We start from the raw sequence: 19813 nt of genomic DNA, 5'->3' as shown, positions 1-19813 counted from the left end.
ACACACAGAAAATTTGGAAGATTGATGATAGATAGGAGATAAGCAGGGCAGCTAGAAGATAGATGGCACATGGGTAAAATATAGACCTAAGGTTGCTAGAGGATAGTTGGTAGATCTATGGATACAAGATAGCTAGAAGATAAAGAATAGAGAGATCAGAGATCCAGGGTAACTAGATGATAAGTGGTGCATTGATGGAATAGAGATATCGGATAGCTAGAGGATAGAATATAGATAGATGGAAGATAGGCAAAATATATCCAGAGAGTAGTTGATAGAAGACATGCACAGGAAAGCTAGATGATTGATGATTGATAGATAGATGATAGATAGATAGATAGATAGATAGATAGATAGATAGATAGATAAACAGATATTTCTGTTAGTCAAAGGTATCTAGGTATAGCCTAGAGACTCAGAATAGCTACATGATAGCTGATAGGTAGTATAATAAAGACAAGATAGCTATAGAATAGATGGTAGATGCATCACAGTGAGAAGACAAAGGATAGATAGTAGACAGGAGACCTACCAGGTGGATAGACACAGGATAGCTGGAATGTAGATAATTTGAAAGATAGACACAGCATAGTTAGGATTTCTAGGGAATACATGATAGTTGGGTAGAAGGCATATAGCAGATTGTTCGGAGGATAGGCCATAGACATATTGATGATAGACAGAGGTGTGTAGAAAGATAGATGACTGATTGGTGGAAGATAATAGAGATAATGTAGACACAGGAGAACTATTTGATAATTGACAGATGAAATTTAAACACAGGATAGGTAGAGGGAATATGATAGGGAGAGACACAGGCTATCTAGAACATAGATGATTCATAGATGAAACAAGGGCGCATGATAGCTGGGGTATAGACGATCCATAAATGGAAGATAGACTCAGAATAGCTGCAGTGTAGGAGATCCTTTGATGGGAGATAGACTCAAGATAACAACAGGATACATGCAAACAAAGACATAAGATGATTATCAGGCATAGAGCAAGATGGACATAAGACAGCTACAGCAAGGAGATGCAATAGATTGTACAAAGATGTTTAATTAGTAAATAATGGTCTTATTTGGTTTTAGAATCCACCTTTAACCGACTGAAAAAAATGGAGAGGAATACACAAAAAATGAGGAGGTAAGAATTTGTAATACAATTGGCAAAGCTTTGTGTTCTGACCTCTGTTGTTATGTCATATGTAGACAAACTTTGTCAGGGAAGTTGAGGGTATTTTGGTCTCTTCCGTGGGTCTTCTCTTCCCCCAGTTTCATTGTAAGACCTGGTAAGAATTACTGTTAAAGCAGGTGAGAACAGAAGGGAAGCTAAGTCTTGCTATTTCACTCAAGCTAATTCAGGTTTAACTTAAGTGATTGCTAAACAACAGTGCCAGACATTGTATTAGGCTGTACTGGGAAGACATGGAAATGGATTGGTTTTTACTTTTAACAGCCTCACAATCAAAGGGTGGGAACATTGACTTTCATGTTATTGTTTTAATAGAAATAGATCTTATTTGTTTGCTTGTTCATTTATCATTTATTTTGGAAAATAGCTCATGATACTTAGCCCAAGACTTGCATCAAATCCACAATCCTTCTGCCATCTCACCGGAGTACTGGGATTAAGGCCATTTTCTGACATATCCTGCCACAGTAGTTATAGTGTATAATGAAGACCTTGGATGTTATATGAATGAAAAACATCTGTCTTTCTGTCATCTTAGTCCACTTTTGGGGCACTATATCAGTAATTAGCCTCAGCTTTATCATACATAAAGCTCATGTTTATTTCTCTGTAAATTAGTGGTGCCTCTAATCCATGCCAGAGGATAACCCATGAAGATCTTTGCAATTTGCTGAAGAGACTTCAGAAACTGATGAATAGACTTGGATATGGATCATCTAGAAAGAGACCCAGAGAGCAGCCTGCTATTGCCTCTCTGTCTTCTCAAAGAGGTTTGACTTAGGTCCATTTCCCTGATTCTATGCACTCTTTGTGGCTAAACTTTCCAAATATATTTTCTAGGCCGTGCCCACTCCCTTACAATGCATTTCTTCTTTAACCCTCTTCAAAATGCCTATAGCTGCTAGCACCCTACTTCACGAGTTCTACACACACCTTGTTCTCATCACTTTCACAGAGCTCACATAAAGATGGAAGGAGAGATTCAACCCCCCAAAGTTGTCTTTGAATCTCTACACATGAGTAATGGAACACATAAGCACCCCCTACCAAACTAACAAAGTATTTCTCTAAATTATAAGCTGAGAATTCTAATATCATTAGTTATCTTAATTTAACACCTGTCATTTCTTTTATGCAAAGGAATGTTCAATGTACAAACAAATTATGAACAAAACACAGTTCCTGTTTTTAATACCTATGAAGAATACCATAAGACGGTTCTTCAGGTAAGGGTCTTTTAATTTGTTGTTTTCATTTACATGTTGATCACCTAGAATGCAAGATGCACTACATCACATTTCAAAGCACAGCTGGAAAAGAACAAGTTTTCAAACAATAACAAAGCAAATATTATAACAATACACACTCTTAGATGGAAACCTAAACCATGTGCAGGCATCTTTTATCCTTTCAAGCACTTTTATTTAAAAACACAAGGTAGGTAGGTAGGTATCTTATATTGAAATTTGTGTTGTGAAGAGGCTTCAGAATATCTCATTTGAAATCTGTCAATACTTTTATGAAACCAAATGCATATTAAACTATTCCAGAAGCTGACTATCAACTGCAGAGATGCTTGTAGGCAAAAATGCAGGCTGTGTGCTGTGAAACTGTGAGAGTCACTCTTCTCCAACCTTTTAGCTTCTGTCTGGTATTAGTAACTTCCCTGGAAAACCTTTTCTTAGAGAAGATTTTTTATGGCACAAATATGTTGCAAGTATGATCACAGCTGTTTTTAAGCACAAAAATGGGAAAAAAATAATTTTAGTGCCTGTGGAAACAGGGACACATTGTTTTCATATTTTGACTCTTGAAAAAAAGTTGACGATTTTGTTTTTCAATTTAGCTGGGGGTTGTTAGCTCAATAATAGCACTTGTGGGTAATTACATGTGGGTAATCCTGAATTCAATACTCAGCAAAAGTAGGATACAATTTTTGATTAACACAATGATTCTAGGAGGTGGTCAGTTGCTATTTATGTGCTACAAATATCTTCTCTTGCATGAACATTTGGGCAAGGATAAACTCAAAAGAAGTTCCAAAACACAACAGGTAATAAGAGAATATTTGAAACTAATTTTTTGTTTCACTAATGATTATGGTATGAAGATATTCATGATCACATAGGAGTACTGGCTGCTCTTGCAGAGGAGGTAGGTTTAATTCTCTGCACTCACACTGAAGCTCACAATGGTCTGTAGTTCCAGCTACAGAGGATGTGATGCCTTCTTCTTGCCTGTATGGGTACCAGGTACACACATGGTACACAGACACATATGCTGGGAAATCCACTCATACACACAAAATAAAAATATTTTAAAACGTTTGTGCTTTTTTATTGTACAATTCACTTTATCAGAGATTCATCACCAGTATTGCTTCTTTCTAAGGACTTATTGTCATTTTGTGTTTACAATGAGGTACTGTTACTTGCAACTATCTACTTGTATGAATTCTATGAGCTTGTTTCTTAAAATAATCATTTTATTGCAGAATAGGTTAATGAAGTACTGCTTTAAAATAAATATTGGAATTGAGGATCACACAATCAGTATCTGGATCACAACTCTAAATTTAAATGAATGAGTACATTGCATTAGCAGTAATTCCTAGGAGAGCCCCGCTTTATTTGTCCTCTTCTTAGAGGTGATACTGAGGCAGGCACACAGGTATCCACATCTCCTTTTTCTGGACAACATTTTGGTATTTCACATGCTCTAAATTTCACCTTCTGGGAAACCTGACTTCACACCATTATACATTAGAAAATTGATAGCACTAACTATATTTTTAAGTTGAACACTAGGCTAAGTATAAATGAATGTGTCTTTAAAAACGTTTAGCATTCAAGTACTAAACATATTTAAAGTGTGACCATCTACACTAAGAAATGAATATTTCTAGTGTGAGATGGAAAGTTTAGTTATTGATTTTGGGTACACTGAAATATGTTTGTCCAAGTGGCACATCATTGATAAATATCTCATGCTTAAGGTGAAGTAGATTCTGTGTAGGAGGCAGAATAATAGAATTTTAATTAAGGATGTGCCTACTTTATAGATATGTAAGAAATGCAATACATTTTCTGTGTTCTATTCTAATAATTTATACACTCAGAAATAAAGCTATCATTTTATTATTGTTCCACTATTTAATTATGTTATTATTCTGTCTTTATTAGTCATTTGAAAATATTTCAATTGTACTGAACATAGAAGGAAAAGTTGTTTTTGTATCCCAGAATGTGACACCTCTTCTTGGCTATCTTCCAGTAAGTTCTTGCAGTTTTTGGGGAAATTGGTCATTCTGGATTGTTGTTCATGAGTTATTTCTTTTTATGCTCATATATAAGTCATTGGTGTTCAGCTATGACTCTGTGACATCATCTTCTCTACTAGTTTCAGTGTTTAGTCAATAAAAACATGCTGGGATTCCGGCAAAAGTTCTTACTCTTCCCTCACCCTATCCACTCCTCTCATGTGTGTCTAAGATGAAATGTCTGTCAGAAAAATAAAACATGCTTCTTGTTAAGAGTCTCAGAAAATGGCACTGAGCAGGGTTAATGCCTGACTTCTTTTGTAATGACTGAGTGCTTGTGCTTTCATTCCTGATATAAGGAAAGGTCTTGTCGATATCAGGTGAGCATACACCTACTGAGCTAGTCTCCAGCCAAATGATTCTATTTGTAATGATGCCACCTCTCTTCCACCAATGGAAGAATAGGTAACACCCCTTGGTTCTTTATATTTCACATCAAATTTGTTGAATTTTTAATTTTTATCTTTTCTCAAACTCCTTTAAAAAAATTAACACACAAAATAATTGGGTTTCACTATGGCTTTCTTTCTTTTTTTCATTCTTTTTTCCTTTCTTTCTTGGCAAGATAAGGTAGCATTCTATAGTTCAGCCCGCCCCAAAACTCCTTATGTAGCCTCAGGTTGTTCTTGGACTCAGGGCATTCCATTTGATATATGGACCAATGAAAATATTTTTATTGAAAAGATAAGTGTCCCTTTATGGTACAGGGGGAAGGGTTGAACTTTTTCCATCAAAATAAACAAGGATAAATTAAAATGTAGAGAGGGCATGGGACTTGAAAGTGTGAGGAAGGTGCAAACAAGAAAGGATTCACATTGAAGAGTGAGAAAGTGCAGAGTCAGGGGAAAGGCTTTCTGGCAGAGTTGTATAGTCACTGGTTGTGTGGCATGGTTCTGTGGCATGGTTCTGTGGCATGGTTGTGTGGCACAGTTTACTGGCAAGGTTGTGTGGCACAGTTGTGTGGGGTTTTCCATCCAGATACACTTGCTTGGTTCAAGACTGGAGACAAAGTTATGGGTGAGGAGCTGAGAATTTTTTCCAGGCTCATAGCAAAGAGGGAAACAAGACAGGGTGAGGATTACAGCATCTGAGGTCTATGAAATGGGTAGGGAAGAATCCAACTACTTGAGGGAGATAATTCACAGGAAAACTGTGGACAGAATGGATTGTAATGTGGAGTAATTGCTAGAGGGTAATGCAAACTGCCTGAAGCACTGCACCTATAGCTATAAATGGCATGGGCAGCACTAAACACCTATGGCAAGGATACAGAGCAGACTAATGGTATTAGTATTTAAAGCAAAATCTGTTCTTTCTCCTGCTCCCTAGGAAGATATAATTGGGACGAGCCTATTAAATCTTGTTCATGATGAACAAAAGGATGACATATCTGAGAAGATCATTCTAAATCTTCCATTGGCAAATATAGGTATGCATACATGGTTTTGTTTTCTCTTTTAATTTAATTTTTGAATTGTGTGTGAAAAGTAATACTTAGCTGAACAATTCCTTGCTCTCTTACACCTTAGTAGTTTTTGAAAAGAAATCAGTGTAGTTGCTGATAATATATCTATTTAAGTTAATAGCCTATAATTTCAAATAGTACATTTCTCACACTAAAAATTATTTCCTCTAGATAATTATGGAGGAGCTCAATAGGACATTACTCTCAGATGATGAGCCCTCACACGCAGTGGAAGAGTTCAAGAGAGCTGATGGATGCCGTGGGAGGAAGGGTGGGGTACCTCTAAGGATGTAGCCCCTAGCAGTGGTTCTCAACCTTCCTAATGCTGAGACCTTTTAATACAGTCTCTCATGCTGTGGTAACCCCCCACCATAAATTTATTTTCATTGCTACCTCATAACTGTACTTTGGCTACTGTTTTGAATGGTAATGTAAATATCTGATATGTACATGGTCTTAGGTGACTCCTATGAAAGAGTTGTTCTACCCCCAAAGGGCTGAGAACTGTTGCTCTAGTGGAAGGATATGGGTAGTACACATTGGAATTGTGTATTTTGGGGGACACAAAGTTAGGAAGGACTGAGTGGAGATGTGGAACTGGATCTGAGCTAAGTTGGAGGGAATGGGAACATGATCAAAATATATCACATGCATATATGAAATTCTAAAAGAGTCAATAAAATTAATTAATTGAGAAATCATCCCACCCTGTCTTAGTCTTTACAATAAAACATAATTACAGCAGCCTTTCTCAAATTTTAGCAGTGCTATACAAATACTAGTGTATTGTGTTCCAGCTAGTGCCTATTTTATGGATATAAGAATGATATCTCTTCTGAGGACCAGCATTTATGGAAAGAAAGTTGTGTTCTTTACAATATTGTCTTGACTAAGGAAGACTATTATTGTCTGAAATAATCCATCAGACTACGTAACTTTACTTGTATCTTGCTCTCTTTAGTGGGAAGCCTAATCGAATTTTGCTGTTATATAAGAAAAGGAAATGTAGGTCAGAGTGGCCAGGACACATATTGTTACAGGACCATGTACCAAGGGAGACATATATATGAGTACGTGAAATTCATCTTGTACCTACAGGATTCTTATGATGGTAAGCAACCCAGATGATGATACTTACATGATGTCCATGAGTGCTGTATTCCCTGATTGCTAGCATACTAATTCTTGTATTACTGTCACTGTGAAATACCTGATACTGCTACACTCACAATTTCTGACTACATTAGATATTTAAAAATACTGAAATTTATAAGGTGAGGTCATAAAGAAACATGGATGATTATATAGGTTGAGGATGTGGATGTCTCCTCTGACAAAACAAAATAATTTTAAAAACCTAATCCAAAAAATGTTTAATGCACTGAATAGCTTAAAGGGAGCTCCATGAATAACTTGAATAAGTTACAGATGGATTTTGTAGTTTGTAAACCATACCACAAATTAGATTCACTGGAGTCTAGAATTCTAACATTATATCAAGGGCCAATATATAGAATATAAACTCTAAATCTCTATACACTGACCTGGGGAAAGAAATCATTTCACCTAAATTTTTCAACAGATAACATTTATGTCAGGTGTAGTATGAAACCTAGTTTTTGAGGGTTAAGGAAGTACAAGCCTAGAAATTAAGATATAAAATTAAAATTGACCCTTAAAATATCTGAGTTAATCAGAGGTAAGGTATAATACTTTTTGCTTCAGGTACACAAATGCGTGTTAAAATATTTCTCCTCTTTCTTTCTTGAAAGTTAAAGGTGAAATATCATTAAAAATCACTTGGACAGATGCATGAATACACACACACACACACACACACACACACACACACACACAAACACTATTTCTTTTAGAGACTAACTCAAGAATCCATAGGTCAAAAGAAAAAGATTGACATCAGCACAAAAATCACACCTTTGATTTTTCAGGATGCATGCCTCATATATTAGTGGTGACCATGTGGGAAACTGGGGATCTTAGCTGGAAGGGAAGGGAGATAAAGAGAAGTCCATGGCTCAGAATCTTGAAAACTGCCAGTGAGGTGACAAACAGCATTGTGATGTGGAAGTTGTCTGCCTGCTCTCTTAGCCAGGATTGCTTCTGATTTAATTGCCATTATGTCTGTCACCCTTAGAGTCATTTGTATTTTTTGGAAACTTCGGTCCTAATAGCAGAAAGATTTGGTCTTCTGCTCCAAGGCTGTTATGGGAGGAAAAGTACTATGTTGTGGGAAACATTTCTGTTCTACGTACGCCGGATGAGACAGTGAGTATGCTCTATATCTCTCTCTTATTGATGGGCACAGCATTTTCTCTTCCAGCTACTGGACATCCGTGTACATACATTTAGTATTCAGCAAAGAAAGAACAACTTGTATATTAGTTTTATAAAGTGAATTTTCATGTCCTCCCTCCCTCACAACCTTAGGTACTTGATTGTAAAGGCTTTTTACAGGCCAAAGGAAAAGCTAGTTATTAAAATTCATGTGTTAGACTGAAAATCATTTAGTTTGTATTTTCAATGACATGAAATACTTTTCATGTCCTAGATACTGCAGTAAGTACCAGGGAATCACATACAGGCAGCTAACAGACAAGGCACTGATAAAAGGTGTCATGGGAAAGTGAGCTGGTGATTTGTGTTTTGAATAGGGTACCCCCAAGTCTAACAAAGGCAGTCTATACAGAGAGTGCACTGACCTCAATTTGGAGAGTTTGAAGGAATAAAATTGCTTATGTGACTCAAATAAGGGAAAGAGTGAAGGGGATGGTGGAGACAGGAAAGTGATAGATTGTGCAGAACTTTGCTCACTGTAGTAATACATACAGAATTTATGCTAAGCAGAGTATGATCTAGACTGAAATCCCTAGGCTGCTTTGAATGTGGAACATGAAGTATAAAGAAACAAGAATGGAGATAACCAGATGTGAATGGCAGGAATTTGGGTTGATTTTAGTCATGGGGATGGAAACTCCAGGATTTGGAATGAATGGATACAGGGCTAACTAGAACATTGAAGACTGGGTAGTGTTAGCAGCCTATATAAACAGCTCTGTTTGGCTGTAGACCAGGTTTCTATTGTGATGCCATAGTAGATCACTCCTAGATTCAATTTCAGAACAAACCACTTTTCCATATTGAAGAGAGTGTGGAAAGTTGTATAGAGGAGAAGACTGAAGGATGTTGTCTGATTTGATTGCCTCATTCACTCTTCCTTCATACCAACCCTCTGGGATCTGAGTTTCATCTTCTGCCACAAGAATGTAGACTTCTAATATACAGGATGACTCAGCCCCAAGATCTGTTTCCTATTCTGAGAAAGAGAAAACAATTTTTTTTTTGTCCCACCCATATTTCACTAGTCTCCATCATGGCACCAGAAAGTCTATTTGTGATTTCCTCCAGTTTTTCTCTCTGTGCCTAAAGGATATTGTTTCTATACCAGTTGATATTTTGGAAAACAAATTAAAGAGAACAGAGATAGCAGTCAGAGGAGTCTTTATAGTGTGAGGGTGTAAAGTAGCAAGCAGTGAACTTGAATCAAAGTGAAATTCCTTGATCTACTAGTGTTGGACTAAACCACTGTATGTGCATAAGATGTTTTTGTACCTGTAAACCTAGCAATTTTTTCACACCGACGTGACACTTGGATTAACTTGAATATATAATGCATGTTAGAAATGTCAAGTTTTTCTAGTACATAGGTACATTTAATGCCAATTAGGGGGTTAGAAGAAGGTGTAACTCTTCTCTGTACAAAGCTGTAGATTTGATTCTCAGAGATGCTAAAATGGTGACAACTGATGATGCTAATTTTTTGCAGGCACAACCAGTTAACATTCAAACAAATGCTGTAGATGATGATTCTGATGATGACAGTACTTTACAACACCATAGGTAAGAGGTATCATGGTTGTAAATAATGCAGAGCTGAAACAAGTTTTTTTTTTTTGCTAAATAAAGCCAAAATAAGAAAGATTAAGAGTTTTAAAATGACCAATTAGCTGTTCTGAACCTACCATATCATTTAATATAATTTATTGTCTTCCAACAGAATGAACATTGATAAATGGTTTTTTATTTTTAATTTTTAACATAGTCAAATTATGTTTAAAACTACAGAATTTTCCTTGCCTTTCTGTCTATTTTTCTCTCACTTACCTTCCTGCCTACCTACCTACCTACCTACCTACCTACCTACCTACATACATCTGTATGTGTATTTGAGTAGCCCACCACCAATACCTCTTCCAGTTTCCAGATCTGTACATTTTAATGTATGGAAGGAATGGTTTAACTACTGTCTGTTACATCATTTCGTAGATTAATCCAATAATGGTTCTAGAAAAAAGTGACAGAAAAGAGCACATAATATACATCTGAGGTTGTTCCCTAATGATGCAGCAGTGGCTTATATCCTGCTCCATCCACACAGGACAATGGAGCAAAACATTCACTTGCTGTCAGGTGTAAAGATGTCTACTGCAGGTCACATTATTTGTCAGTTTGTTTGTGGGAGAGAGGAGGGGAAAGGGGAGGGACAAGAGGGAGAAAAAAGGAAAGGGAAAAGGAAAAGGAGAGGGAGAATGGGGAGAGAGGCTCAAGGAGAGAGAAAGCCTGAGTGCAAGAGAAAGTGAGAAAGAGTGATACAGAAAGAGAGACAGAGAAAGAGAGAGAGAGAGAGATAGTGAGAGAGAGAGTTAGAGAGAAAGAGTTAGTGAGAGAGAGAGAGAGAGAGAGAGAGAGAGAGAGAGAGAGAGAGAGAGAGAGAGAAGAGAGAGAGAGAGATTTTCTGGCTTTCCAGGAACTCACTATATAAAGCAGGCTGGCCTCCAACTCACAGAGATCCTCATGCCTCTGCCTCCCATGTTCCAGGGTTTCATGAGTGGGCCACCATGCACAGCCTGCAAGACAATTCAAAGGCAAAAAATTGCCTTATGCTTTCAAAGGAAATGCAAGCTTGGCTTTAAGACAGTTCTGCAAAGCCAAGCAAATTTAAGGTGAAAGATAGATTAATGTCTGAAGTACATGGGAGAGCTAGGGGTCCCAGGTTACTTACTACCTTAAAAGAATGAGGATTGGGAACAGATGGATAAAAAGTAACAATATTTTGCAGCCAAGGCTCAGGGCTTACAAAAAGTCCAGGATGATGTCAAGTGTTTAAACTTCAGTGACTGGTTTCAATTGAAAACAAGGGGGAATCTGAGTATTGTATGGTTGTCTGTTAAGACCCAGGGCTTACAATCAGAAGCCTGTGAAGGCTCTGTTCAAAGCCTGCTGGCCACCAAGCCTACCTGCTGTGAAGCCTGCCTAGACAAACTGAATTTTGCTCATCTGTAAATTCACAACACAGAACTCAACAGAGGCAGAAGGTGGATTAGAGGTTGCCTCTGGCCAGGTATTGTGTGCAGAGTGGATGGGGACAGAGAGGAATGGTAGCTAGAACAGTGGAATACCTTTTCTGAGCTATGAAAATGTTCTCAAACTGTCTTGGGGTTGGAGAGTTATCTTAGTGCTTCCCCAGAGTAAGTCACCAGCATATAAAGAAATATGTAAATATGAAAGGGCTAAAAATGCAAAGGGAACTAAAATCATTGTAATCATCTTATGATCTGAATCAACCAGAAATCCTTGAATTGAAAGCTTTAATTGAAGTGTTTGAAATGTGTGTTTTGTCACGTTTTTTTTTTTTTTTTTTAAAAAAAAAAAAAAAGGGTTTCTCCACTGGCAGGGAATGTAGCTCAGTTGACAGAGGGCTTGCCTAGCATAAACCTAGCAGCATATGCCTGTGATATCTGAGTTGAGAGGTGGGGGCACATAGAGCAATTTAAAGACAATCATTATCTGTGTATTTTGCCTACATGTATGTCTGTGAGCCACATATCTCCAGTGAAAAACAGCAGTTGGAGAGGGGTGTGAGATACTCTGTAACTGGAGTTACAGAGAGGTGTAGGCTTCCATTGAGGGAGCTGGGAATTGAAACTAGGGCCTCTGAAAGAGAAGTCAGTATTCTTAACTGCTGAGTCATTCCTCCAGCCCCAAAATAAAAACTCTAATGTCTTCCTTGACAACATACTGAGTTTAAGCCTAGCCTGGGATATGTGAGATCCTACCTTCAAGAAGAAATCAACATGTGTGTTGTATATATGTACACCCATACATGTGTGTGTGTTGTGTTAGAATTTTCTCTAAGTGTTAACTATTGTAAATAATATGCTTGTGTTTAAATTATTTTACACTGAAAATCAAACCAGTAAGAGTAAAAATTGTACATTTCATGCCCAAATAATATATGCAGATGGCTTCAATAACTCATTAACTGGCTTTTCCTGTTTTAACTCTTCTTTATGCCATCAGAATCTCATAAATATCACTTAGCACATTTACTGTTAGATTATCTTGTTTGGTTTTTTTTCTTTCTTTCTTTCTTTTTTTTTTTTTTTTTTTCTTTTTTTCCGAGACAGCGTTTCTCTGTATAGCCCTGGCTGTCCTGAAACTTATTCTGTAGACGAGGCTGGCCTCGAACTCAGAAATCCGCCTGCCTCTGCCTCCCAAGTGCTAGGACTAAAGGCGTGCACCACCACTGCCTGGCTGTTTATTTTTTTTTACAGTCAGACATATTACTATATCTCAACTTCTCATATTTTGTACTGATGGTGGATTTCTTCTTGCTTGACCTCCCAAATATAAATATAATATCTTGTTTTTGTGTTCTTGTCTTTGCAAGACTAGAGTATGATTTAGAACCAGAACATAAACTATGTTGGCTAAGTGTTTTTCCACAGAATTAAACCTCTAATCCTAGGACACAGCACATTTTAAAGTTAGACATACTTTAACTTTAAAAACCCCTAATTTTAAGTAGTGGGTTTACTTATGGTATTTCCATGCATACATATCATTATACAATGTTAATTTCAATATGATTTTATTCATTCTTTAAGAATTTCACACAATGTATTTAGGTCATATAATCTCCAACTTCTCTTCCTAACGCTTCACAGATCAGTTCCTATGTGTTTTCTCCTGTGGTGTGGCCATCAATCCAGTCAGAAATTGGTTGGTTGCACCTATAACATTGTAATGCCATGATTGTAAACATGAGCATGTCTTGTCATGCTAGGCATTATCCTTGATCACAGTGTTCACAGCTAGTAAGCCTGTTGATGAATTTCTTTCCTCAATCCCCTTCCAGTACTATGAAAGTTATCCAGCAATGAGGAAGCTTCCTGACCAATACACAAAAGACATATTAATAATGATTTCTTTATGGCTTTATTAAGGCTTCGAAAACGCCACCGTAGGAACAAAATGCAAACAGATGCTCAGGCTGAAGCTGTGAATGTGGAGGAGTGTCCTGAAGCAGGCACAGAAGTATGTACATTGGCAGTCACCCAGAGAACCATTGGGGCCTTTATTCTTGTTATATCATTATTTAGTTAATGTGTGTTATCAATATAGAAAGACTTTCATTTCAATAAATGTCTTATGAGCATGACAGTTTCTGTTATTTTTTTCCTTACTGTAAGTAACTGCCATGCTTAGAATAGTCCTTGTGCTTATCCTGACCCTAAGTTGATCATCTACAAATGGTTTAAAATAATATTTGACTAAAACATAAGCAGGCTTAAGGAAAACTGACATCTTTTATTCCTTTTATTCTTTTATTCTCCTAACTTGCTCTATAACCTTAACCTTAGAAATTCTAGTGTCCTACAATTCATTTTTTTCTTACAGCCAAAATACTCGTACTGATATTTTCCATTTAATCAGCCTGAAACATTATGTCATACTTGGCATTTATTGTGTTTGAAGCCTACCTTACATGTGTAGGAACTCTGAGAAAACCCATCAGTGGCCACTTCCTCTTTGAGGCTTAGTACCCCAACAATATTTTTAAGGATGTGTAGGTGTGTGTGTGTGTGTGTGTGTGTGTGTGTGTGTGTGTGTGTGTGTGTGTGTGTGAAGATTTTGGGTCTTTCTTCAATTACTGAAGTATATTGTGAGGTATGTCTAAGGTTTGGGACAGGTCTGCCTGTTTTTCCTAGTATCCCTATCTTATTCTATCTTGTAAGTGAAGTGTGTTATCTTCTGTTGCAAATTCAGGTTGAGATTGTAGAAGTTCAAGCAGCCACTCAGCGAATGCCATTTGACTTAATTCAGGTCCGGACACCCTCTCACTCAAGCATAAACCCAGAATTAAGTGCAGCTACAAGCATAAGCACTGGCATGAGGACAAGCACAAGTTCTTCATCTACAAATATTTCATCAACAACACCAGTATCAAGTAGGTACAATTAGCTATTTGGATGTGGTCTAAAGAAATGGGATGACCTTCAAGGGCATAGCAAGCTTTAAAATAAAAACCGTGCTCAGTTTATAATGGTGTGAAATCACAAATGTCAAGTCTAACTTTGCCTGTTTTCTGTAAAATTTTGGAGATGATGATTTCAGAGCAATAAAGGTAAATATCTCTTCACAGATTCAATCAATCCCTAGTCTTGTACCTTCTAGAAATCCCAATTAGAAATGTGCAGATTCTCCCTCTTCCAATAGGAAGAATTCAATAGAATTCTTATTATTCACTTGCTTTTTCCTTTTTTGGCACATTTTACTGTTTTGTCACAATCTTCTCTGTGCTTTCTTCCTTAGCCCCTACATCTAGACAGGGGTATGAGATAGATCCAAAATATATGCTAGAGCCCCAAGACAGAGAATTTGAAGTAGGTCCAGAGTTCCTCCTAAATGACAGCCAAGACACAGAGGCCACTCCAGAACAAGGAGAATGCACTGAAGAGGATGTGAAGAAACCCTTGGTAGAGGCAAAGCTATCCAATCCTAAGGAACATGTAATTGATGAATATTCTGCATGTCATGATGCTTCTTCAGATGATGATTTCTGTATAATAACAGAAGATACTGAACACAAGAAAGACCCTAAGTTTCAAGAAGTCGTTGTGGGTCAAGAACAAGGACATCAGAAGGTATCTGAGGCTGCCCCATCTTGTCCAACCACACCATTACAAGCTGTGCACCCAGAAGCTAGCTTAAATTCACTTTGCCCAGGTTAACTTTATAGTTTCTAATCTACTAGCTTTTCAAATATACAAGAATGTTTTGTGCTTCAGAGAATAGTTGAAGTAAGTTGAGCTGCTATGAAAATACTGGATTTCTACTGGTCCAGATTTTCCTCATGTGTGGGCAAATCTCAAGAGAGGGCAGCTCTTTTGAAGACTTATCCCAACCTTCTCCTCAGCAAACAGCAGCATAAGCTAGTTTCTTTTCTTCTGCTTGCCTTCATTTCTTCTATCTGTGATTGTGGATATAACCATGTATTTAAATAATGATTTTCTAAAAGGCAGGATTCTTAAATATGCAGGATGATCAAGCAAGGAAGTGAGTTTTTATCAGTTATGCAGAATTGTTTGTATCTCTTACAGATCCAAAAGGCAGATACTCCACCGCCAATTCCCCAGGCAATCTTCATAGAATAAAACCTAAAAGATGGTTGTTTCAGTTTAGCCCCAGCAATGTGACAATGGCAAATTCCTGAGTCTTGGCATCTTTGTTTTTGAAAAGGCCTTTTTGCCTTGCAGGGATTTTTTTTTTTTTTTTTGGAGTACCAGGAAATTTCATTGAACTATTTAGAAGAAAAAGCATGTGAATACATTTATCCTTTTTAAAAAAGTTTTTTAAACAAAAATGTTTTGGGTTTTTTTCTTTTTGAATTAGTACACAATTAAATTCTCAGTGTAGATATAATTTTTAATTCTTATAATAATGAGTAATGGTTCTGCAATCTGGTTATGTACAGGAGGTGATGGCCCAGGCAGGTCTTAGCAGGGCCCAGTGTAACATCTATATGTCTGGGGTTTCTTAAGGGCTTGGGTAAGCAATCCCTCCCCATGTCCACTGTGTTTCGTACATTAAAGAAAAGCATAGACTAACAACAGATCTTTGTTACTTTGTGTACTTACAAATGCAGCCAAAGAGAACATATCAATACCATCATCCACTTTTGGGGGAAAAGTTTTTCCAACTCTGTGGCCCACGAGTGAAGATGACAGAGGTCAATGATTTGAATATCAGTAGATCCTTCTATGGTGAACAACCTTCTTACCCAGATATTGAAGAGGAGGTATAGAAATTTAGTTTACTTTTATAACTGAAACAACATTTCATTTTCAAAAAAATGTTGGGTTGCTTCCTTTACTTGGCTTAGCCTACTCCATACGTTGCAATTCAGTGGTCCCAGAAAGTGAAAAGTATCTGTGCAAGGTAGACCTGAATATAGGCTAGATGATATACACATGTTTGTGTGGGTGTTCTGGATTTTTAGAAGTCTGTAACCCAGGGGCATGTCCCTGAATACTGTGCTAGCAAAGCAGTCAGTAGTTCCTATAGCCTCATATGTACAGAGACCAGACTTTTATTGTTTTTGAATTCATTTGAATGTTAAGTTCATTTCTTGGGAGGCGGTGTCTTTTTCCGACATTGAATTACTTTTATGTTTATTTTTTTATGCATCAAAACCTGTAGCATAGGGAACAAGAACAATGTGAATATGAATTCTCCCAGTGTACTGGAATGCTTCGAAACTTAAAATATGAATGGCCTGGGCAGCAACATACTGGGCAAGGACAAGGACCTCGTGGATATCATAGAGGAGAACAGGTACAGGGATAGTCTGAGCCTGAAATGTAAGACGGGGTTGTATGGTATACCTGTAATTTTTTTACAATAAGCCTGTTGGTTTCTACAGGTGGTGACTGTTATAGATGACGTGGGGTCACCCACCATGGAATTTTTTGGAAATGACAATTCTCAGCATTCACGAAATGAGACACATAGGTGAGAGATAGATTGGGAAGAAGGGTGGAGGCCATCACCTTTTCCCTTTTTCCTGCCTAGTAGTGCCTATCTAAGTACCTATTAATAGAATGGAGGATCTTTCACACAGAAAGCCTAGATAAGACAGCCTCAAAGTGAGAGACTTCAAATCTAAGCCTTGAAATTAGTTGGCTTCATTGCTCAAGTTCAGAGTCTCTGCATAGGGTGTTTGTAGAGAGACTTTATTGACCATAGCTGAGTAATTCCCCAGTTTCATGTCTGTTCTTTAACATTTTGGAATGAAGGCACTGGCTATGAAAACCAGGGATGTAGATGTAAGATTTCTGTTACATGCTGTGAAGAGCTAATAATATATAAATGTGGGTCAGGTTATATGTAGCATGGAGAATTTCTCATGAGCCATCATTCTTTGACTTATGTCACTGCTCCAAACTTCTTCTCTTACAGATGTTGGGAGGATCCTATTGATTGTGCCCCTCCACCTCTGCATCATTCATCAAGATCATTCCAAGAAATGACTGGATTACATCAAACATTGGCAGCCTCATTTCAACCATCATTACTGTCATGTCAAGCATCATTAGTGTCATGTCCAGCATCTTTACCATCATGTTCAGCATCTGCACCATCATGTATAGTACCTGTACCGATACATAAAGAATCTGTACCAATATGTCAAGTTTCTGCACCAATAAGTGTAGCATATGCACCATTAATCCAAGTGTATGCATCAAAATGTCAACCATCTGCACAGTTATGTCAAGCATTGGCAGCTTCACGTCAGGCATCTGGAATGTTATGTCAAACATCTGTAGTGACACATCAAGTATCTGCACCTCGATGTCAATCATTGGCAGTGTCACATCAAGCATCTGCACCATCACGTCAAGCATCAGTGGTGTCACAACAAGTATTGGCAGAATCATATCACCAATCAGCAATGTCACCTGTAGGTGATTCTCAATCATCTGGAAACCTTGATTTAAAAATACATGGCCTGGAATCCTCAGAAAATTTTATGGAGCTTTAGAATAATATCATGGGTCCCATTACAGAACATTATCATTTAGTAAAGATCCACTCTTGGGTTTACAGGCAAAGAGAGAATCAGTATTAAAAGTTGATATATTCTATAGCTTTTATTATTTTGCATTTCAAAGGATTATGGGCCTCTTCTTCATGAGGGAAACACACTAGAAATATAGTCTCTACTTGAAATGCCGACTTGAAGTATTATCAAGTTGAGGAAGTTACACATGTAGAACTCATTGGTTTGTAAAACCAGTGTCTACTAGGATCTGTATATTACTGAGTTAGATTGATGTTTCTCAGGTACAATCCTGTCTTTCTGTCTTCCTCAGCACAGATTATGTAATGAAAGAGCTCTAGACAAGCATTTAATTTTACCACTCTCACCCCCCCCCTTTATTTTCTCAGCATGTTTCTTTTGACCACCGAAGAGAGAAAATTCCACGCTTTCTGCCCCCTGGACAAGATCACTCTGGTTCCATTCAGGCTGAATAGGACACTAATCCTCACCCATGAGCAGAAGATGAGGCTGAAGACAGACCTCCACTGTCTGCATGGCAAAGGGCCATACAAAATGGGAGAGTCCCTTGATGGGAGAGGGTGGGTGGGTCATACTGCTTTACTTGCAAATTAAGTTTGTAGTTATTCTTAAGCATAGTCAGTTTATTGTAAATATTGCTGCAGAAGTTGACTGTTAAATCCTACTTGGTGGGTGATAACAGGTGATCCCTGGCCCCTGCTTTTTTAACACCACTTTGTGTATATTTATATCCAGATGTGCTTTTGTTGTGGCATGAGCAGTGTGTCAGGGTCCTACATATTTTTCTTGATGAAATTTAAAATACCATAGAATTGCAAGACAGGGGGGAAACCTGTTCTATCATGTAGTTTTCCCAAATTCTGAGGCCTTGTTTATTTTTTTTTTATTTCTATCTCTTTTCTGTAGCCCGGTGCTATTTGATATCCTATGTTAAATGGTTACCCAATTGTGAGCAAGTAATATCTGTTCAAAATAGTATACATATTTACTTAATAAACACTATGTTCAACTACAAGTCTTATGTCTGTGTTGTTGACTGTGATATCCTAGGAATATTACTGACTTGGTAGACTGTGCTTATGTCCTGATGAAGAGCCCACATTTAGAGCTAAACATCTCATGCAATACCTTTTCCTAGTGTATTAGCATTTTTTTTGCCACACTTACAAATGTCACTGGCTGCTACTCTTGCATGTGGCTATGAGTATAGACACTGTCCTCCTGAGTGCAGCCTTTCTTTTTGGTTTGTCTTTATGTGTGTGTTGTCTCAGCTTTACTTTTAAAGTAAACAAACCAATGAAATAAAACCAAGAATAATCTGGCATGCCTCTAGGCTCACGGTTTATGCCCGAGGGTTAGAAAAGGAAAGTTTCTGTGCTCCCTAAATTCACTGGGATCCTTAATCTCCAGTGTGATGGATTTGGAGATGAGGACTTGGAGAGGTGATTATGGTTTTGAGGATAGGAGTATGGAAGTGGCTTATGATAGCTCCTCAACCATCCTGGTAGCAGAGTGACTTTGGAGTTGCCTTTGTCTTCCCACATATCACTTATAGTTCTTACAATCACAGGTATAGCTCTGGATTTTGAAAGGGACTTTAGTACTTTGGTCTTCTGTTGCAGAATAGGACATGGGAGAACAGAACACTTTACTCCCAAACACAGGACTGCAGAATGCAGCAATCAGAGAGAGCAAGTCTCAGGGAGAGACATGGGAATCCCAGGAGATTAGAGGCCACCTGTGGAGAGAACTGGGTTACTTCACTGTTTAGAGTGTGGCTGTTCTTGGTGATAACCTCCTCAAGAAGCCCTGGGACATCTGAGCACAGTTGCCCTCACATTGTTAGGTTGTTGGGTAAATACTGAGACATTAGCAAAACTACACAAATAAT

The 19813-nt window shown here is 37.7% G+C and overlaps 1 protein-coding gene across 1 annotated transcript; it reads left to right on the top strand.

The window, feature by feature from the left end:
- Positions 1-1026: 1026 nt before the first annotated feature.
- On the top strand, positions 1027-18410 carry LOC117701279 (uncharacterized). Its single transcript, XM_076706216.2, has 16 exons — positions 1027-1149; positions 1816-1967; positions 2338-2423; positions 4380-4469; positions 5846-5945; positions 6943-7092; positions 8137-8267; positions 9826-9899; positions 13286-13376; positions 14109-14289; positions 14655-14986; positions 15988-16140; positions 16542-16676; positions 16765-16853; positions 17301-17802; positions 18291-18410. Exons 1-16 carry the CDS (start codon positions 1121-1123, stop codon positions 18375-18377), a joined length of 2382 nt encoding a protein of 793 aa, XP_076562331.2. The 5' UTR covers positions 1027-1120; the 3' UTR covers positions 18378-18410.
- Positions 18411-19813: the final 1403 nt, after the last annotated feature.

Source organism: Arvicanthis niloticus (genome assembly GCF_011762505.2).
Source record: "Arvicanthis niloticus isolate mArvNil1 chromosome Y unlocalized genomic scaffold, mArvNil1.pat.X SUPER_Y_unloc_26, whole genome shotgun sequence".
Taxonomy (NCBI): Eukaryota; Metazoa; Chordata; class Mammalia; order Rodentia; family Muridae; genus Arvicanthis; species Arvicanthis niloticus.
The sequence above is the reverse complement of the archived record's forward strand: the minus strand, read 5'-3'. Positions and strand labels throughout refer to the sequence as shown.